Raw genomic sequence first — 15,324 nt, 5'->3', positions numbered from 1 at the left:
CCAGATTGGGCGGCCGTCTTCTCCTTTTCAGGGACGTCTGGATTTCCGCAGTAGAGGATGCATGGGTCAGGGAAGTTGTATCCTCGGGATACAAGATAGAGTTCGCTTCCCGACCTCGGGATCGTTTCTTCCAATCCCGTCCTCCAAGAGATCCCGCTCTAGTTCCGGGCTTCTTCTCAGCCATCGCTTCTCTGCTCAAATCCGGGGTAATCGTTCCCGTCCCAGAAAAAGAACGCTTCACGGGTTTCTACTTGAATCTTTTTGTGGTACCGAAAAAAGACGGCAAGGTTCGTCCCTTTCTGGACCTCAAATTGCTGAACAGGAGAGTTCGCCTGAGACACTTCAGGATGGAATCCCTTCGTTCAGTAATTGCTTCCATGGAGGCTCAGGAGTTTCTATGCTCAATAGATATCCAGGACGCCTACCTCCATGTCCCGATATTTCCCGGACATCACCGTTTCCTGCGCTTCGCAGTGCAACGAGATCATTTTCAGTTCGTCGCCCTGCCGTTCGGTCTCGCAACCGCGCCAAGGGTGTTCACGAAGATCATGGCGGCGCTGATGGCCATCTTGAGAGTCAGAGGCTTGGTCCTATTTCCATATCTCGACGGCATCCTCATCAAGGCTCCGTCCTTTGCTCAGGCCCACGAAAGCCTGTCCATTGTTCTCGACACCTTAGCCCGTTTCGGGTGGCTGGTCAACCGGAAGAAGTCCTGCCTTATTCCTTCTCAGCGCATCATCTTTCTGGGCATGCTTTTCGACACTCGTCAGAGCAGAGTCTTCCTTCCCAAAGACAAGAGATCCATTCTTTGTCGGGACATACGCTCGCTCCAGGGTCCTCGGCCTCCCTCCCTCCGTTCGGCCATGAAGGTTCTGGGGAGGATGGTAGCTACATTGGAAGCGATTCCCTTCGCCCAATTCCATTCGCGCCCCCTTCAGCAAGCCATTCTGTCCCAGTGGGACAGGTCGGTCTTCTCCCTGGATCGGCCGATCAGACTCTCCTTTCGGGTCAAGCGGTCTCTCTTCTGGTGGCTGACGTCACCTCTCATCTCCCAGGGCAGGTCCTTCCTTCCGGTTCACTGGCAGGTGGTGACAACGGACGCCAGCCTGATCGGCTGGGGTGCGGTATTTTGCCACCTGACGGTTCAGGGCCGTTGGTCGCCGCAGGAGTCATCTCTGCCAATCAACGTCCTCGAAATTCGGGCCATTTTTCTGTCCCTCCGCCACTGGGAAAGGACCCTCAGGGGCCTTTCAGTCCGGATCCAGACGGACAACGCCACGGCTGTGGCATATGTCAACCATCAGGGGGGGACTCGGAGCTCCTTGGCCCTTGCCGAGGTATCCAAGATCCTCCTTTGGGCAGAGGCAACGGTTCCGGTGATATCCGCGGTGCATATCCCCGGCGTGGGCCGCCGACTTCCTCAGCCGCGAGGGCCTCGCGGCAGGGGAATGGTCCTTGCATCCGGAGGTCTTCCATCAGATTTGTCTTCGATGGGGAACTCCGGATGTGGATCTCACGGCGTCTCGAGTCAACAGGAAGGTTCCGCAGTTCGTCTCCAGGTCCCGCGATCCTCTCGCAGTGGGCGTCGATGCTCTGGCCATTCCTTGGTCACAGTTCGAGCTGCCCTACCTGTTCCCACCCCTTCCATTACTTCCCAAACTGTTGAAGAAGATCAAAGCGGAAGGGGTGCCGGTCATCCTGATCGCCCCGGATTGGCCCAGGAGAGCTTGGTTCGCGGAGCTCGTCAACCTTCTCGCGGACGCTCCCTGGCGCCTTCCAGACAGGCCCGATCTGCTGTCCCAGGTTCCGATCTGCCACCCGAATTCTCGGTCGCTCAGTTTAACGGCGTGGCTGTTGAGACCGCGGTTCTAAGAGCGTCCGGCCTTTCGGACCGGGTGATTCACACCATGATTCAGGCTCGGAAGCCTTCGTCTTCCAGGATCTACTACCGCACCTGGAAGGCCTACTTCCGTTGGTGCGAGTCCAGCCGCGTTCCGCCTATGGTTTTTTCCCTGCCTTCTCTTTTGGCCTTCCTTCAGGCAGGACTGGATTCGGGCCTGGCTCTTAGTTCCCTGAAGGGTCAGGTCTCTGCGCTTTCCATCCTCTTTTCAGAAGACCTTGGCCTCTCGGCCACAGGTTAAGACCTTCTTTCAGGGGGTAGCCCATGCCGTCCCGCCATACAGGGCCCCAGTGGAGGCATGGGACCTAAACCTGGTACTGGACGTTCTGAAGGTTTCTCCCTTTGAACCTCTTAGGGAGATTCCTCTATCAGTTTTATCATGGAAGGTGGCCTTTCTTGTGGCCATCACGTCCTTTTGGCCGCGTTTCCGAGCTGGCGGCCCTGTCTTACAGTCCTCCGTTTTTGGTCATTCACCAGAACAAGGTGGTCTTCCGGCCTCCACCTTCTTTTCTTCCTAAGGTGGTTTCCACCTTCCACCTCAACGAGGACATCGTTCTACCTTCCTTTTGTCCAGCTCCGACTCATCCTCTGGAGCGATCGTTGAACAAGCTGGACCTTGTCAGGGCTGTGATGATCTATCTGGACAGAACGTCCACTTTCCGGAAGACGGATTCCTTTTTCGTCATTCCTGATGGCACGCGCAGAGGCCAGCCGGCTTCTAAAGCGACTATTGCTCGCTGGATCAGAATGGCAATTTTGGAGGCTTACCGGGTCAAGAACAGAGTGCCCCCTCCTGGGATTAAGGCTCACTCTACCCGGGCAGTCGGCGCCTCCTGAGCGGTGCACCACAGGGCTTCCGCCCTACAGCTTTGCAAAGCGGCAACTTGGTCTTCCATCCACACGTTCGCCAAATTTTACAAGGTCCATACCTACGCATCGGCGGACGCCAGCCTAGGCAGAAGGATCCTGCAGGCGGCAGTGGTGAGTCCTCTGACCTGATGGAAGTCTGTTTTCCCGCCCTAGGGACTGCTTTGGGACGTCCCATGGTTCCTGTGTCCCCCAATGAGAGGCGATAAAGAAAACAGGATTTTTGGTTGCTTACCGTAAAATCTGTTTCTTGAAGCCTCCATTGGGGGACACAGCTCCCTCCCAATGTTTTTGTTATATGTTCTCTGACTGTTCTCACGTTTACAGTTCTCAAGTTTGTGGTTATGGTTTTTCAACCTTGTTCTTTCTCCTACTGCTTTCTCACTAACTGAAGAGTTTAATGCCAGTCGGTGGGGTGTACACTGCAGAGGAGGAGCTAATTTTTTTATTTGCATAGTGTCAGCCTCCTAGTGGCAGCAGCATACACCCATGGTTCCTGTGTCCCCCAATGGAGGCTTCAAGAAACAGATTTTACGGTAAGCAACCAAAAATCCTGTTTTAAGAACAGTATTAAAACGGAAGTGTTACGGTCTATTTCAAGCTGTGAGATTTCATTGAACCAATTCAGTCCCTGCAATCTTACTGCATACTTTGACCAGTATCAATTGTGAAACATACTTGTGTATCCAGAAGTACTAAAACTCCCCGCCTAAATTCTCATGCAACACATGATGCTCGATTTCTCCTTCAGTTGCAGGCAGGTGGGGAGGCTGCCTGCATTTTATAAAAGGGTCTTTATTCTCATGAGAAGTCGCCTTTATATAAGGCTAGGTTCACATTGCGTTATGTGAACCCGTTAAACGGACTACGTTACACCGCAGCATAACGCGGTGTAACGTAGTCCGTTAACGCAACATTGGGCGTGTGCTAGCGATGTGGCATCATTTGAGTGACGGACCTCGAACGCTGCTTGCAGCGTTCGCGGTCCGTTCCTCGCTGGCGCAGATTGGGCATCTGCGCTAGCGGGATCGGCAAACGCGATCCCTTTTGGGACATTGCGTTAGCGCAGTCCGTAGCGCTATGCGCTAAATGGACTGCCCTAACGCAATGTGAACCTAGCCCAAGTCAGGAAGATCTTTAAAAAACAAAAACAAACTCGATACCAGGATAAAAAGACAGAAATTAAATTGGTCGACTCTCTGAAAGCGGAGAAACTAAAGGTTTCATAAATGCATTTTGTTTGTTTTTTTTGCTCAGTTCCCAATGGGACCAGGCTCAGATGGACCTATGGGAGGAATGGGTGGTATGGAGCCTCATCATATGAACGGGTCATTAGGTAAGTGATCTGAGAGTGTATATGAAATATTGGCCGTTGGTTATTAAAATTGATTTATACTCCATTCATACCCTAATATAATATAATTTTCTGGTTTTTTGTTAGGATCTGGAGATATGGACGGACTCCCTAAGGTGAGGCATCACACATAAGAGTTATATCCTAACCGGGGAAATCAGTGACTGCGGTGCAGAGTAAAAATAAAATCTGATTGCCCTCCTGCCAAAGTTTCCTGGTCCCCTCAGTCCTACGGAGGAGCTCTGATAATATCACTGGAGAGTTCTTCTTCTCTGCCTGACTCCCTTGGTCTCAATTTAGGGATTCTCCTGACCTTATGTGGCGATCTCCTGGGTTTTCTCCAGGTTACTCATCTTTTTATGTTTTTATTTTGTTTTTCTTCAACGTTTGCACACGGAGTAGTGGATGATTAGCGCCGGTCCTGGCTTTTACTTAAAGGGTAATAAAGCACACTGTATTGGTTTCCTGGCCAACTTTTTAATAAGTAAATTGCAAAATTTAAAGTTTGCAATATTACCAATGTAACAAGTTGAGGTTTATCCCTCAAGTTTTCTTAAGCAAATAACGATTATTTGGTCTAATCAAAGGAGGCACAAGTATAAACCGCTGTGCGGACGTATCAAACCTTCGCTACATACAGCCAGAGGAAAGCCCTCTATGGGCCTGTACATCTTATCGAGGTTACTAAACATGTTAATTGAACCCCCGCAAAATAAATAAGCCACAGGCATATTATTTAGCAGAAAAAAGTACATTCCATGTAGTAGTTTATATAAAACGAATGCAAAAAAAAGTTGGGGGGGGAACAAACGTAAAAGCTTATTTAGTTACGTGCATTATTTAACATGGAGGTAATATTTGGACCAGTGTATATTGTCTTGTGTAAATAGTTGTAATAGTTGTCACCCTATGAAATACAGCGATAGATTCGGATTATGTTCTTTGTCTTCCAGAATTCCCCAAATAACATAAGTGGCATTAGTAACCCTCCTGGGACACCGAGAGATGACGGAGAGTTAGGAGGAAACTTTCTTCATTCCTTCCAAAATGATAATGTGAGTCGTTTTACTTTATTCTCGTCCCCGTATTTTTTTTTTTTTTTTTTTTCTTTCTTTCGACGTGGTTGATGGTTGTAAAATGTTCAGGTTCATTTATATGAACTGACTGGCGGCACTGAACGACCGCCGATCTGCAGCTTGTTTATCCCGTTTACACAGGCAGACTGCCCAATCTGTCATTTTTCTTGGCAGCAGAGGACAATGAGCTGCCGAGAACGATTCTTTTGTGCAGCACAAAAGATAATTTCACTCTACGAACGAGTGTTTTGCTCATACATCGGCAGCCTGTATTATACTGCAGGGTTAAAGTAATGAACTCCACTTGTCTAAATCGGGACTCGCCAGAGATCATTTGACCGCCCGTGGTGATTGCTGAAGAAAGAAATGTTGCCGATTGAAATTAATATAAAATACATGGTCCTGCCTACCAAAATTACTGTATGCATCCATGTGCCCTAGAAAGGTATATGGATGAGACGGCACCTTTTAGATTTGTGGTGTCAGACCTGTGTGCTCTCCTTTACACAACACCCCACTGTGCAGGAAACTGCAGCTGGCTCTGACTACTCGAAACCAGTGGTGTGCCCCCTTCATCTTCCAGGTTGGGACAAATCCGAGAGGTTAAAGGAGTTGTCCAGGTTCGGTTCAAGACTAGTGAATCCTCCCAGTACGATTTGTCAGGATTTTCTGATGCCAGGAGCAGGCAGGCGTGTGACCACAAGTATGCAACTTCCATACATATGGTCACATGCCAACTAGACATGCGCTGCAAGTGTATTGAGCGGGGATGGACACGTCTAGTCAGAATGTGGCCGGAAGTATGTAACTTGACATGATCGCCAGTTCCCTGCGTCAAGAGCATCCTGACCGTGTGCACATAAAGTGACTGCAGAACAGAATTGAGCCCCAAGCTTGGACAACTCTATAGACATTACCTAAATGATGGCCAAACCGCTGGGACTGGATGGCCATCCAATGTGGAGGGGGGGCTCTGGACAGATCATGACAGGGGTAGAGAAGGATTGGGCAGGTGGAAATGGAAATTCCATGCCTGATCCTTTATCTTTCAGGGAAAATAAGTTGCAGTGGTTTTTTTTTTCCTCTCTCCCCATTGAAAACCTAAGCGCTGTGTTGGGGAAGATGGAAGCTCCCAGTTATAGGTTCTGCCGTCCGTTCTCATTTGTGTGGTCCGCTATAGCAGGGGTGTCAAACTGCATTCCTCGAGGGCTGCAAACAGGTCATGTTTTCAGGATTTCCTTGTACTGCACAGGTGATAATTTAATCACAAATAATGAGTTGGTGATTAAATTATCACCTGTGCAGTACAAGGAAATCCTGAAAACATGACCTGTTTGCAGCCCTCGAGGAATGCAGTTTGACACCCCTGCGCTATAGTCCCACGTTCGTGGTGATTATCGCATGTGTAACCCCCGTGTTTCATTCTTTCAGTACTCTCCCAGCATGACTATGAGTGTGTGACGACGGGGACAATACTCAACTCAGCTGCTGCTCGGAAGGATCCCGGCGATTGGAGAAGAGAATTGTCTGTCTGGAGTTGCGGAAATGACAAGAACGGCTCCTTCAGTTTGGTTTCATGTAATAAAAAGCCAAAACTTCTTATTCCATCAAACACCGTACAAAAAACTGTCACGATGAGAAAATCCTGCTCAGAGGATGTATATCTGTACAGAAAACTTTGTTTTTTTAATTTTTTTTTCCAAGAGGAGACTTTGCGTTATAAACCTGATTGCTGTGTCCCCCCCCCCGAATGTTCTATGTCTGTGACGTGATATCCAGGAGAATAGCTGAAATAGGAAACTTCATGTCTTTTTAGTTTTTAGCTTTTTATTTTATTTTTTTTAACGAACTGAGAATCTCAGATGCCCACTTCCCTCCAAAGAGTTTTTTTTCTGTCTCATGCACCTCCCAGGAAAAAAAAAAAAAAGTTCTCCACTGTGCAGAAATTCTGCTCGGACCTGCACCCTTCTTTACCTCATACAATACAACACTTGATATTTGTTCTTAAACACCTAAGACTCTTTATTTTTATTTTTTAAGTCTACAAGAGCGATAATTAACTAGAAACTTCTAGAATCCAGAGGAAGAACTGGGAAAAGGATGTTTTTATAGGATTGCAAAGCCTGCAACGTACAGGTTTGTGGCACTGGTCTTCAACGAGGTGGCACTGGTGGAGGAGGTGGGCAGCAAAGACATCCCTGCCAGGCTGCCATCTGCATAACCACTGCCTGGTCTGGCTTTCATCATCATCGTCGCCCTAGAACATGCTCCCCTGATATACAACACTGTATTTTATTTTATTTTTTTTATATATATATTTTATTTTCAGACTGAAAGGAGAAACTTTTTTTTTTTTTTTTTTAAATAAAATGGCTACACTCTGGTTTTGCTTGTTTGCGTATTAAAAGGGACAGTCTGTGTAAGCTGTTTGGTTCAGTTTCTGATCAAATTATCATGTGTTCCAGGGTTTTTTTTATAAATCTTTTTTTTTTTTTTTTTTTTCTTCCCCCCTCATTTTATTTGCCAGGAGTAACCGACGGAGGGAACACTAGCAGCTCCTCTCAGGACATTGTTACAAAAAAAATTCCTTGTGTATTCAAAAATAAAAAAGGGATAGTTAAATTATTGTCTCTTGATATGGGACAGCTTGGAATGATATGGTTAATTTTTCCGCCTCCATGCTGTAATAAATTTAATAAATTGAAACAAATGTCTAATGGTTTATTGAAATTTTTATTTTTCTCCTTCGCCTCATTGGGGGACACAGACCGTGGGTGTATGCTGCAGTATACGCCCTCCTGCTGGGTCCCAGAGAACCAGTTCTTGCTTAGTGTCTGTAGGAGGCACACAGACGGGTCTGCTATTCAGACCCAAAACTCATTTTATTTTACATTTTTTATTTTATTTTTTACAATGGGTGATGGATCCTTTCAAGGCTCTGATCTCCCCGAACCATCAACTGGTGAGCACGGGAGTGTCGCCTCTCCGTATCCTCTCCTGCGATGTGGGAAGCCCCGCCTGCGCTGATTCTTAGGGGCGACAGGTCCCTTAAAGGGCACCGATCTCCCCACACTTTCAACAGATGAGCACATGGACTGTCACCTCCACGTATCCTTTTCCGCAGCCAGGCCTATTGCCGGACATTCAGCCCTCCCCCATCCTAGGGGATTAACCTCTTGGATGTACAGAGGCCCACCTTGTGGCGTCCGAGCAGCCCCCACTGCACCACCACCACTGTCAAAACGGATGGTACAAGGAGGCAGACGGTCCCTCTCCACCTCCCTCCTAAAAGGATGGTGGATTGAGTGTTTTACCCCTTATCCCTGCACCATCCAAACCAGCAGCAGCACAGGAGGACCTGCAGCAAACTGCCTTACCTGCCACCCGGCAGCTTCTCCGGGAAAGTGCTGGGGCTGGAGGGCTCCTTTCAGGCGCCGCAAATTTAGACCCCGGCTTTGGCCCTGTTGTAGGCCGCAACCACAACTCCGCCCATGCTATGATGCGAAGCAGAGGCTCTGCTCACCGGTCCTGACGCTTCTCGCACAGCACAAGAAGCACCTCTCAAATCTTGGCCATCTTTCTCCCCCCTGCAAACCGTCTCAGCACTATCTGCCATCAGGACGGAGGTAGCAGGTGTCGTGCAGGGTCCACACAGTTGGAGTAACGCAGGAGGAGCGGGGACACAGACCTGGGTAAGGGAGCGCTGCATTTTACAGATTGAATCCCTCCATGATCCTCCTCCCTGCTGTAAACCCTTCTTATCTCGGCAGGACCTCTTCTCAGCAGCCCTTAGTATTGTAGGGCCACATAGAAGGGTACATCATGTCCCAGCCTAAGGGTACCGTCACACAGTGCAATTTTCATCGCTACGACGGTACGATCCGTGACGCTCCAGCGTCGTAGACTGCTGTCACACTTGGCAATCTACGACGCTGGAGCGATAATTTCATGACGTATGTGCGATGTAGAAGCCGTTGGTTACTATGCGCACATCGTATACAATATATGTTACACCATGCGATCATGCCGCCACAGCGGGACACTAGACGACGAAAGAAAGTTTCAAACGATCTGCTACGACGTACGATTCTCAGCGGGGTCCCTGATCGCAGGAGCGTGTCAGACACTGCGATCTCGTAACTATATCGCTCGAACGTCACGAATCGTGCCATCGTAGCGATCAAAATTGCACTGTGTGACGGTACCCTAAGGCATCCAAAAAGTCTAACAAGACTATGGCTATATTCTTTACTTCATACTCCTCCTGCCAATCTGTGTTTTCTAAGGCTCAGAGTTCCCCGCTCTGCAGTGCTTGTGACCCCAACTGTGCTCAGGAGCCCGCCGCCACCGAGCCCAGTGTACCTAATCCCCGAGTGGGCTTCGTCACTGTCTCAATCCATGGCTTTGCTGGCCAAAGGGATTGAATCCCTCCGTGATCCTTCGGTGGACCGCATCATTTGCAGGATTGATGTAGACTGCCCCTACCCAAGCCAGGAGCGGTCGGTTAGCAGGGGCCGAAAGCAATCTAGAAGCCGTCGGGCACCTAGAAAAACGGATCCGTCTCCTGAGCAGACCCGTGCCTTGTCACCTCACCGCTCCGTTTTTCGCTCTCTGCAGAGATCAGTAGCGAACGCGAATCTGATGGCTTAGATCCGGATTAGCCAAACTTTCAGAAGACGGTGGATTCGCTTATTGAGGCTGTCAACCAGGCTTTAAATGGTTGAAGAAGATTCCGAATCAGACTTTGTCCTTTAAGAGAACTAAAAGCTCTCATAAGGCATTTGCTATTCACCCTGAATTTAGAGCCATCTACTATATAATTGTCTAAGGGTCACTTCCGTCTTTCCTTTCTGTCACAGATATTCATTGGTCGCGGCCTCTGTCTGTCATGGAGATCCAAGTCGCTGATTGGTCGTGGCTGTTCTGCCACGACCAATCAGCGATGGGCACAGTCCGGAAGAAAATGGCTGCTCCTTACTCCCCGCAGTCAGTGGCCGGCGCCCGCATACTCCCCTCCAGTCACTGCTCACACAGGGTTAATGCCGGCGGTAACGGACCGCGTTATGCCACGGGTAACGCACTCCGTAACGGCTGCTATTAACACTGTGTGACCAACTTTTTTACTGTTGATGCTGCCTATGCGGCATCAATAGTAAAAAAAATGTAATGTTAAAAAAACAAAAAACCTGCTATTCTCACCCTCCATAGTCTGCCGAGCCGCACACGCCTACCGCTATCTTCCGTTCCCGGCGATGCATTGCGAAATTACCCAAAAGACTTAGCGGTCTCGCGACCGCCAAGTCATCTGGGTAATTTCGCAATGCATCCTGGGAATGGAAGATGGCGACAGCCGCGCGTATATCGCTGGAGCTTCGCTGGATCCCAGGGGTGAGTATATAACTATTTTTTTATTTTAATCATTTTTTTTTAACAGGGATATGGTGCCCACACTGCTGTATACTACGTGGGCTGTTAGCTACCGCGTGGCTGCTATATACTACATAGTGTTATATACTCCGTGGGCTGTGCTATATATTACGTGGCCACTGTTATATACTGCGTAGGCAGTGTTATATACTACGTGGCTGCTATATACTGCGTGGGCTGTCCTATATATTATGTGGCCTGTGTTATATACTACGTCGCCTGTTATATACGGCGTGGCTGCTATATACTGCGTGGGCTGTGTTATATACTGCGTGGCCACTGTTATATATTGCGTGGCCTGTATTAACGCATCGGGTATTCTACAATATGTATATCTATAGCAGCCACATAGTATATAGCACAGGCCACGTAGTATTTGTCTGCTATATACTACATGGCTTCTATATACTACGTGGCCTGTGCTATATACTATGTGGCTGCTATATACATAAATACATATTCTAGAATACGTATTGCGTTAGAATCGGGCAACCATCTAGTAGTTAATAGGCACAGAGAGCGCCCGAATAAACGCTTCACAGTACAAAGGCCTCCTGAAGCAAAGTATCCTTTTTCAGCTGATCTGAAAAAGGATTGGGTGGAATCTCGGGTGGTAGATCTCCCAGCATCGCGCATAGCATCCAAAACTCTCCTGTCCGTGCGTGATGGCTCATCCATCAAAAATCACACGGACCGTCAGAAGGCTTGGCCCACTCTGTTTTTGAGGCCTCAGGTTCGGCTCTCTATCCATCCTTTGCCGCAGCATGAGTAGCTAAGGCTATGGTTTTCTGGTCAGAGACCTTAGCTAATTCACTTCGGAACAGTAACCTTCCTCCAGAGGCGGCGCACCTTGCCAACCAAATTTCCTGGGCAGGCGATTACCTGGTATATGCATGGATGCGGCTGGGTGTGCTGCTCAGTCAGCAGCCAATGCCATCTCTATCAGAAGGTGATTATGGCTCAGAGTAGAAGGTGGACTCTGCATCAAAAAAGTCTCTCACCTCCCTTCCTTATCAAAGCAGCCGCTTATTTGGAGAAAAGCTGGATCAGATCATTTCCGATACTACGGGAGGAAAGAGTAAATTCCTTCCCCAACAGAGACTTAGGCATCCCTTTCGGAGACAGTAACAAATCCGTTTCCGTTCCTTTCGCTCCACTCCAAGCTGGGGCCACTACCACTACTTCGTCCGGTTCAGGACATTCTCCACGAAGAGATGGAGGAACTCAGGTCTCGTACAGACCTAACCGGCATTGGGAGTCCAGACCCAAACAGTCGAGGCCTAAAGGACTTGGGTCCTAGAGATTTTACTCACGCTGACTATCAGCGCTATCTGGTCGACATCGGCCACCTACTTCTTTCGTCAGGTCTGGCTTTTCGTCATCTCCGACTAGTGGGTCAGAGATCTGGTGTCGTCCTGATACAAAATCGACTTTGCTACGTGCCCCACTTCACGTTTCTTTCCCTCCCGTCCTCCCTCTTCAGAGGCAAGGTTCTCCCGGGCCATAGACGCATTGCGTCATGATGGTGTCATTGTCCCCATCCCAGAAAGCGAAAGGTTTCATGGTTTCTATTCAAACCTTTTTGTCGTCCCAAAGAAGGACAGAAAGGTGAGACCCATACTAGACCTCAAACTTCTAAACAAGTTTGTCAAGGTCCGTCATTTCTGCATGAATCTCTGCGTTCAGTTATCACTTCCCTGGAAGAAGGGGAATTTTTGGCCTCAATCGACATCAGAGACACTTACTTGCACATTCCAATTTTTTCCCCCTAACCAGAGATTCCTGCGCTTTGCCATTAGCGACCAGCATTTCCAATTCACGGCTCTGTCCTTCAGCCTTGCTACTGCCCCCAGTGTGTTCACAAAGGTTATGGGGGCTGCAAAGTTCATCCTGCACTCTCGGGGCATGATAGTTCTGCCCTATCTGGATGACCTGTTGATCAAAGGTCCGTCTTTCCACGACTGCGTGGAGTCTGTTCACATTACTTGCGATACCCTTTCTTGCCTGGGTTGGCTGATAAACTTAAGCAAATCCTCCCCGGTCCCAGCCCAGCAGATTTCCTTTCTAGGAATGTCTCTGGACTTGTCTTGGGGGGTTGGTAATTCTCCCTCCAAAGTCTTAGCTTTTCAACAAGGAGCCGGAGCGCTTCTTCAGTCTTACCCTCACTAAATCCGGTTTGCAATGAGGGTACTAGAAAAGATGGTGGCCGCAATGGAAGCGGTCCCCTTTGTGCAACTGCACCTTCGTCCCCTACAAAATGCCCTTCTGGCAGCACGGGACAGAAACCCTTTCTTCCTCGACCGAAGGCATCACTTGTCCCTGCAGGCAGGGCCAGACTGGGACTGAAATTCAGCCCTGGCATTTGAAGGTACACAGGCCCACTTGTCACATGGTAACTGTATAATATCTTTGTACACTTGTAGGTTACAAGAAGTGAGGGGAGTGTAACACGACTATATAACATATAATCACAGCTGTATCCAGCATTACAGCTCAGTCCTATTTATTACTTTTAGTTGCAGTACCAAGAAAAGCCGCTGCTTTACCTACATAACTGGATCTCCTAGATAATGAAGGGATTGAGACGACCAAAGGCTATGAACTGTTCTACCCTCACCTAATGTATCCTCACCCATCCCTTGTAGATTGTGACCTTCGCGGGCAGGATCCTCTCTCCTCCTGTACCAGTTGTGACTTGTATTGTTCAAGATTATTGTACTTGTTTTATTATGTATACTCCTCCTCACATGTAAAGCGCCATGGAATAAATGGCGCTATAATAATAAATAATAATAAAACCTCATTCTGATGCTCCATAAACTTTGCCTACAGCCACTTTTGGTTCCTCTGCACAGCACGAGACCCGGTGACTCTGAAAAGAGGTAACATCAGTAACGTCACCGCTCTTCAGATATTCCGGGTCTTGCGCTGAGCTCGGCGACTGTGAAGAGCGGTATTGTTACTACCGTCACCGCTCTTCAGAATCGCTGGGTCTCGCCAGGTCTGGGCTAGTAGTGGGGGTGTCTGATAGACACCTCTCCATTATTTACACCAGGGATTGATAGCAGCTGACATTACGCAGCTGACATCAACTCTAAAAATCATTACATATACCAGAATTAACCCCTTTCTGCCATTAGACGTACTATTCCGTCCATGTGGGGTGGGCTTTACTTCCCACGGACGGAATAGTACGTCATAGGCGATCGGCCGCGCTCACGGGGGGAGCGCGGCCGATCGCAGCCGGGTGTCAGCTGCTTATTGCAGCTGACATCCGGCACTATGTGCCAGGAGTGGTCACGGACCGCCCCCGGCACATTAACCCCCGGCACACCGCGATCAAACATGATCGCGATGTGCCGGCGGTGCAGGGAAGCATCGCGCAGGGAGGGGGCTCCCTGCGGGCTTCCCTGAGACCCCCGCAGCAACGCGATGTGATCGCGTTGCTCCGGGGGTCTCCTACCTCCCTCCCTGCAGAAAGTCCCGGATCCAAGATGGCCGCGGATCCGGGTCCTGCAGGGAGGGAGGTGGCTTACCAAGTGCCTGCTCAGAGCAGGCACTTGGTAACGCTGCACTGCTCTCAGACAGATCAGTGATCTGTCAGAGTGCTGTGCAAAATGGCAGATCACCGATCTGTATTGTCCCCCCCTGGGACAAAGTAAAAAAGTTAAAAAAAATTTTTACAAGTGTGTAAAAAAAAAAAAAAAAAAAAAACCTAAATAATGAAAAAAAATAAATAAATATTATTCCCATAAATACATTTCTTTATCTAAATAAAAAAACAAACAAACAATGAAAGTACACATATTTAGTATCGCCGCGTCCGTAACGACCCGACCTATAAAACTGTCCCACTAGTTAACCCCTTCAGTAAACACCGTAAGGAAAAAAAAAAAAAAACGAGACAAAAAACAATGCTTTATTATCATACCGCCGAACAAAAAGTGGAATAACACGCGATCAAAAAGACAGATATAAATAACCATGGTACCGCTGAAAGCGTCATCTTGTCCCGCAAAAAACGAGCTGCCACACAGCAACATCAGCAAAAAAATAAAAAAGTTATAGTCCTCAGAATAAGGCGATGCAAAAATAATTATTTTTTTCTATAAAATAGTTTTTATCGTATAAAAGCGCCAAAACATTAAAAAAATGATATAAATGAGGTGTCGCTGTAATCGTACTGACCCGTAGAATAAAACTGCTTTATCAATTTTACCAAACGCGGAACGGTATAAACGCCTCCCCCAAAAGAAATTCATGAATAGCTGGTTTTTGGTAATTCTGCCTCACAAAAAGCGGAATAAAAAGCGATCAAAAAATGTCACATGCCCGAAAATGTTACCAATAAAAACGTCAACTCGTCCCGCAAAAAACAAGACCTCACATGACTCTGTGGACTCAAATATGGAAAAATTATAGCTCTCAAAATGTGGTAACGCAAAAAATATTTTTTGCAATAAAAAGCGTCTTTCAGTGTGTGACGGCTGCCAATCATAAAAATCTGCTAAAAAACCCGCTATAAAAGTAAATCAAACCCCCCTTCATCACCCCCTTAGTTAGGGAAAATTAAAAAAATGTATTTATTTCCATTTTCCCATTAGGGTTAGGGCTAGGGTTAGGGCTAGGGTTAATGCTAGGGTTAGGGTTAGGGCTAGGGTTAGGGCTAGGGTTAGGGCTAGAGTTATGGTTAGGGTTAG

At 47.9% G+C, this 15,324-nt stretch overlaps 1 protein-coding gene across 7 annotated transcripts in view; it reads left to right on the top strand.

Annotated features, from left to right (window-relative positions):
• SSBP3 (single stranded DNA binding protein 3) overlaps positions 1 to 7,914 on the top strand; it is a 50,071-nt gene extending 42,157 nt beyond the window's left edge. For 3 of the 7 annotated variants that reach the window (XM_069737871.1, XM_069737869.1, XM_069737868.1), the window contains exons 15-18: positions 4,025 to 4,103; positions 4,209 to 4,237; positions 5,075 to 5,176; positions 6,629 to 7,914. In XM_069737871.1, coding sequence (XP_069593972.1) covers positions 4,025 to 4,103; positions 4,209 to 4,237; positions 5,075 to 5,176; positions 6,629 to 6,658 — 240 coding nt within the window. In that variant the 3' untranslated portion in view covers positions 6,659 to 7,914. The remainder of the gene's footprint in view (positions 1 to 4,024; positions 4,104 to 4,208; positions 4,238 to 5,074; positions 5,177 to 6,628) is intronic. The other 4 variants (XM_069737874.1, XM_069737873.1, XM_069737872.1 and 1 more) reach the window with 2 other exon arrangements.
• Positions 7,915 to 15,324: the final 7,410 nt, after the last annotated feature.

The sequence above is a fragment of the Ranitomeya imitator genome, chromosome 8 (assembly GCF_032444005.1).
Source record: "Ranitomeya imitator isolate aRanImi1 chromosome 8, aRanImi1.pri, whole genome shotgun sequence".
NCBI lineage: Eukaryota > Metazoa > Chordata > Amphibia > Anura > Dendrobatidae > Ranitomeya > Ranitomeya imitator.
The sequence above is the reverse complement of the archived record's forward strand: the minus strand, read 5'-3'. Positions and strand labels throughout refer to the sequence as shown.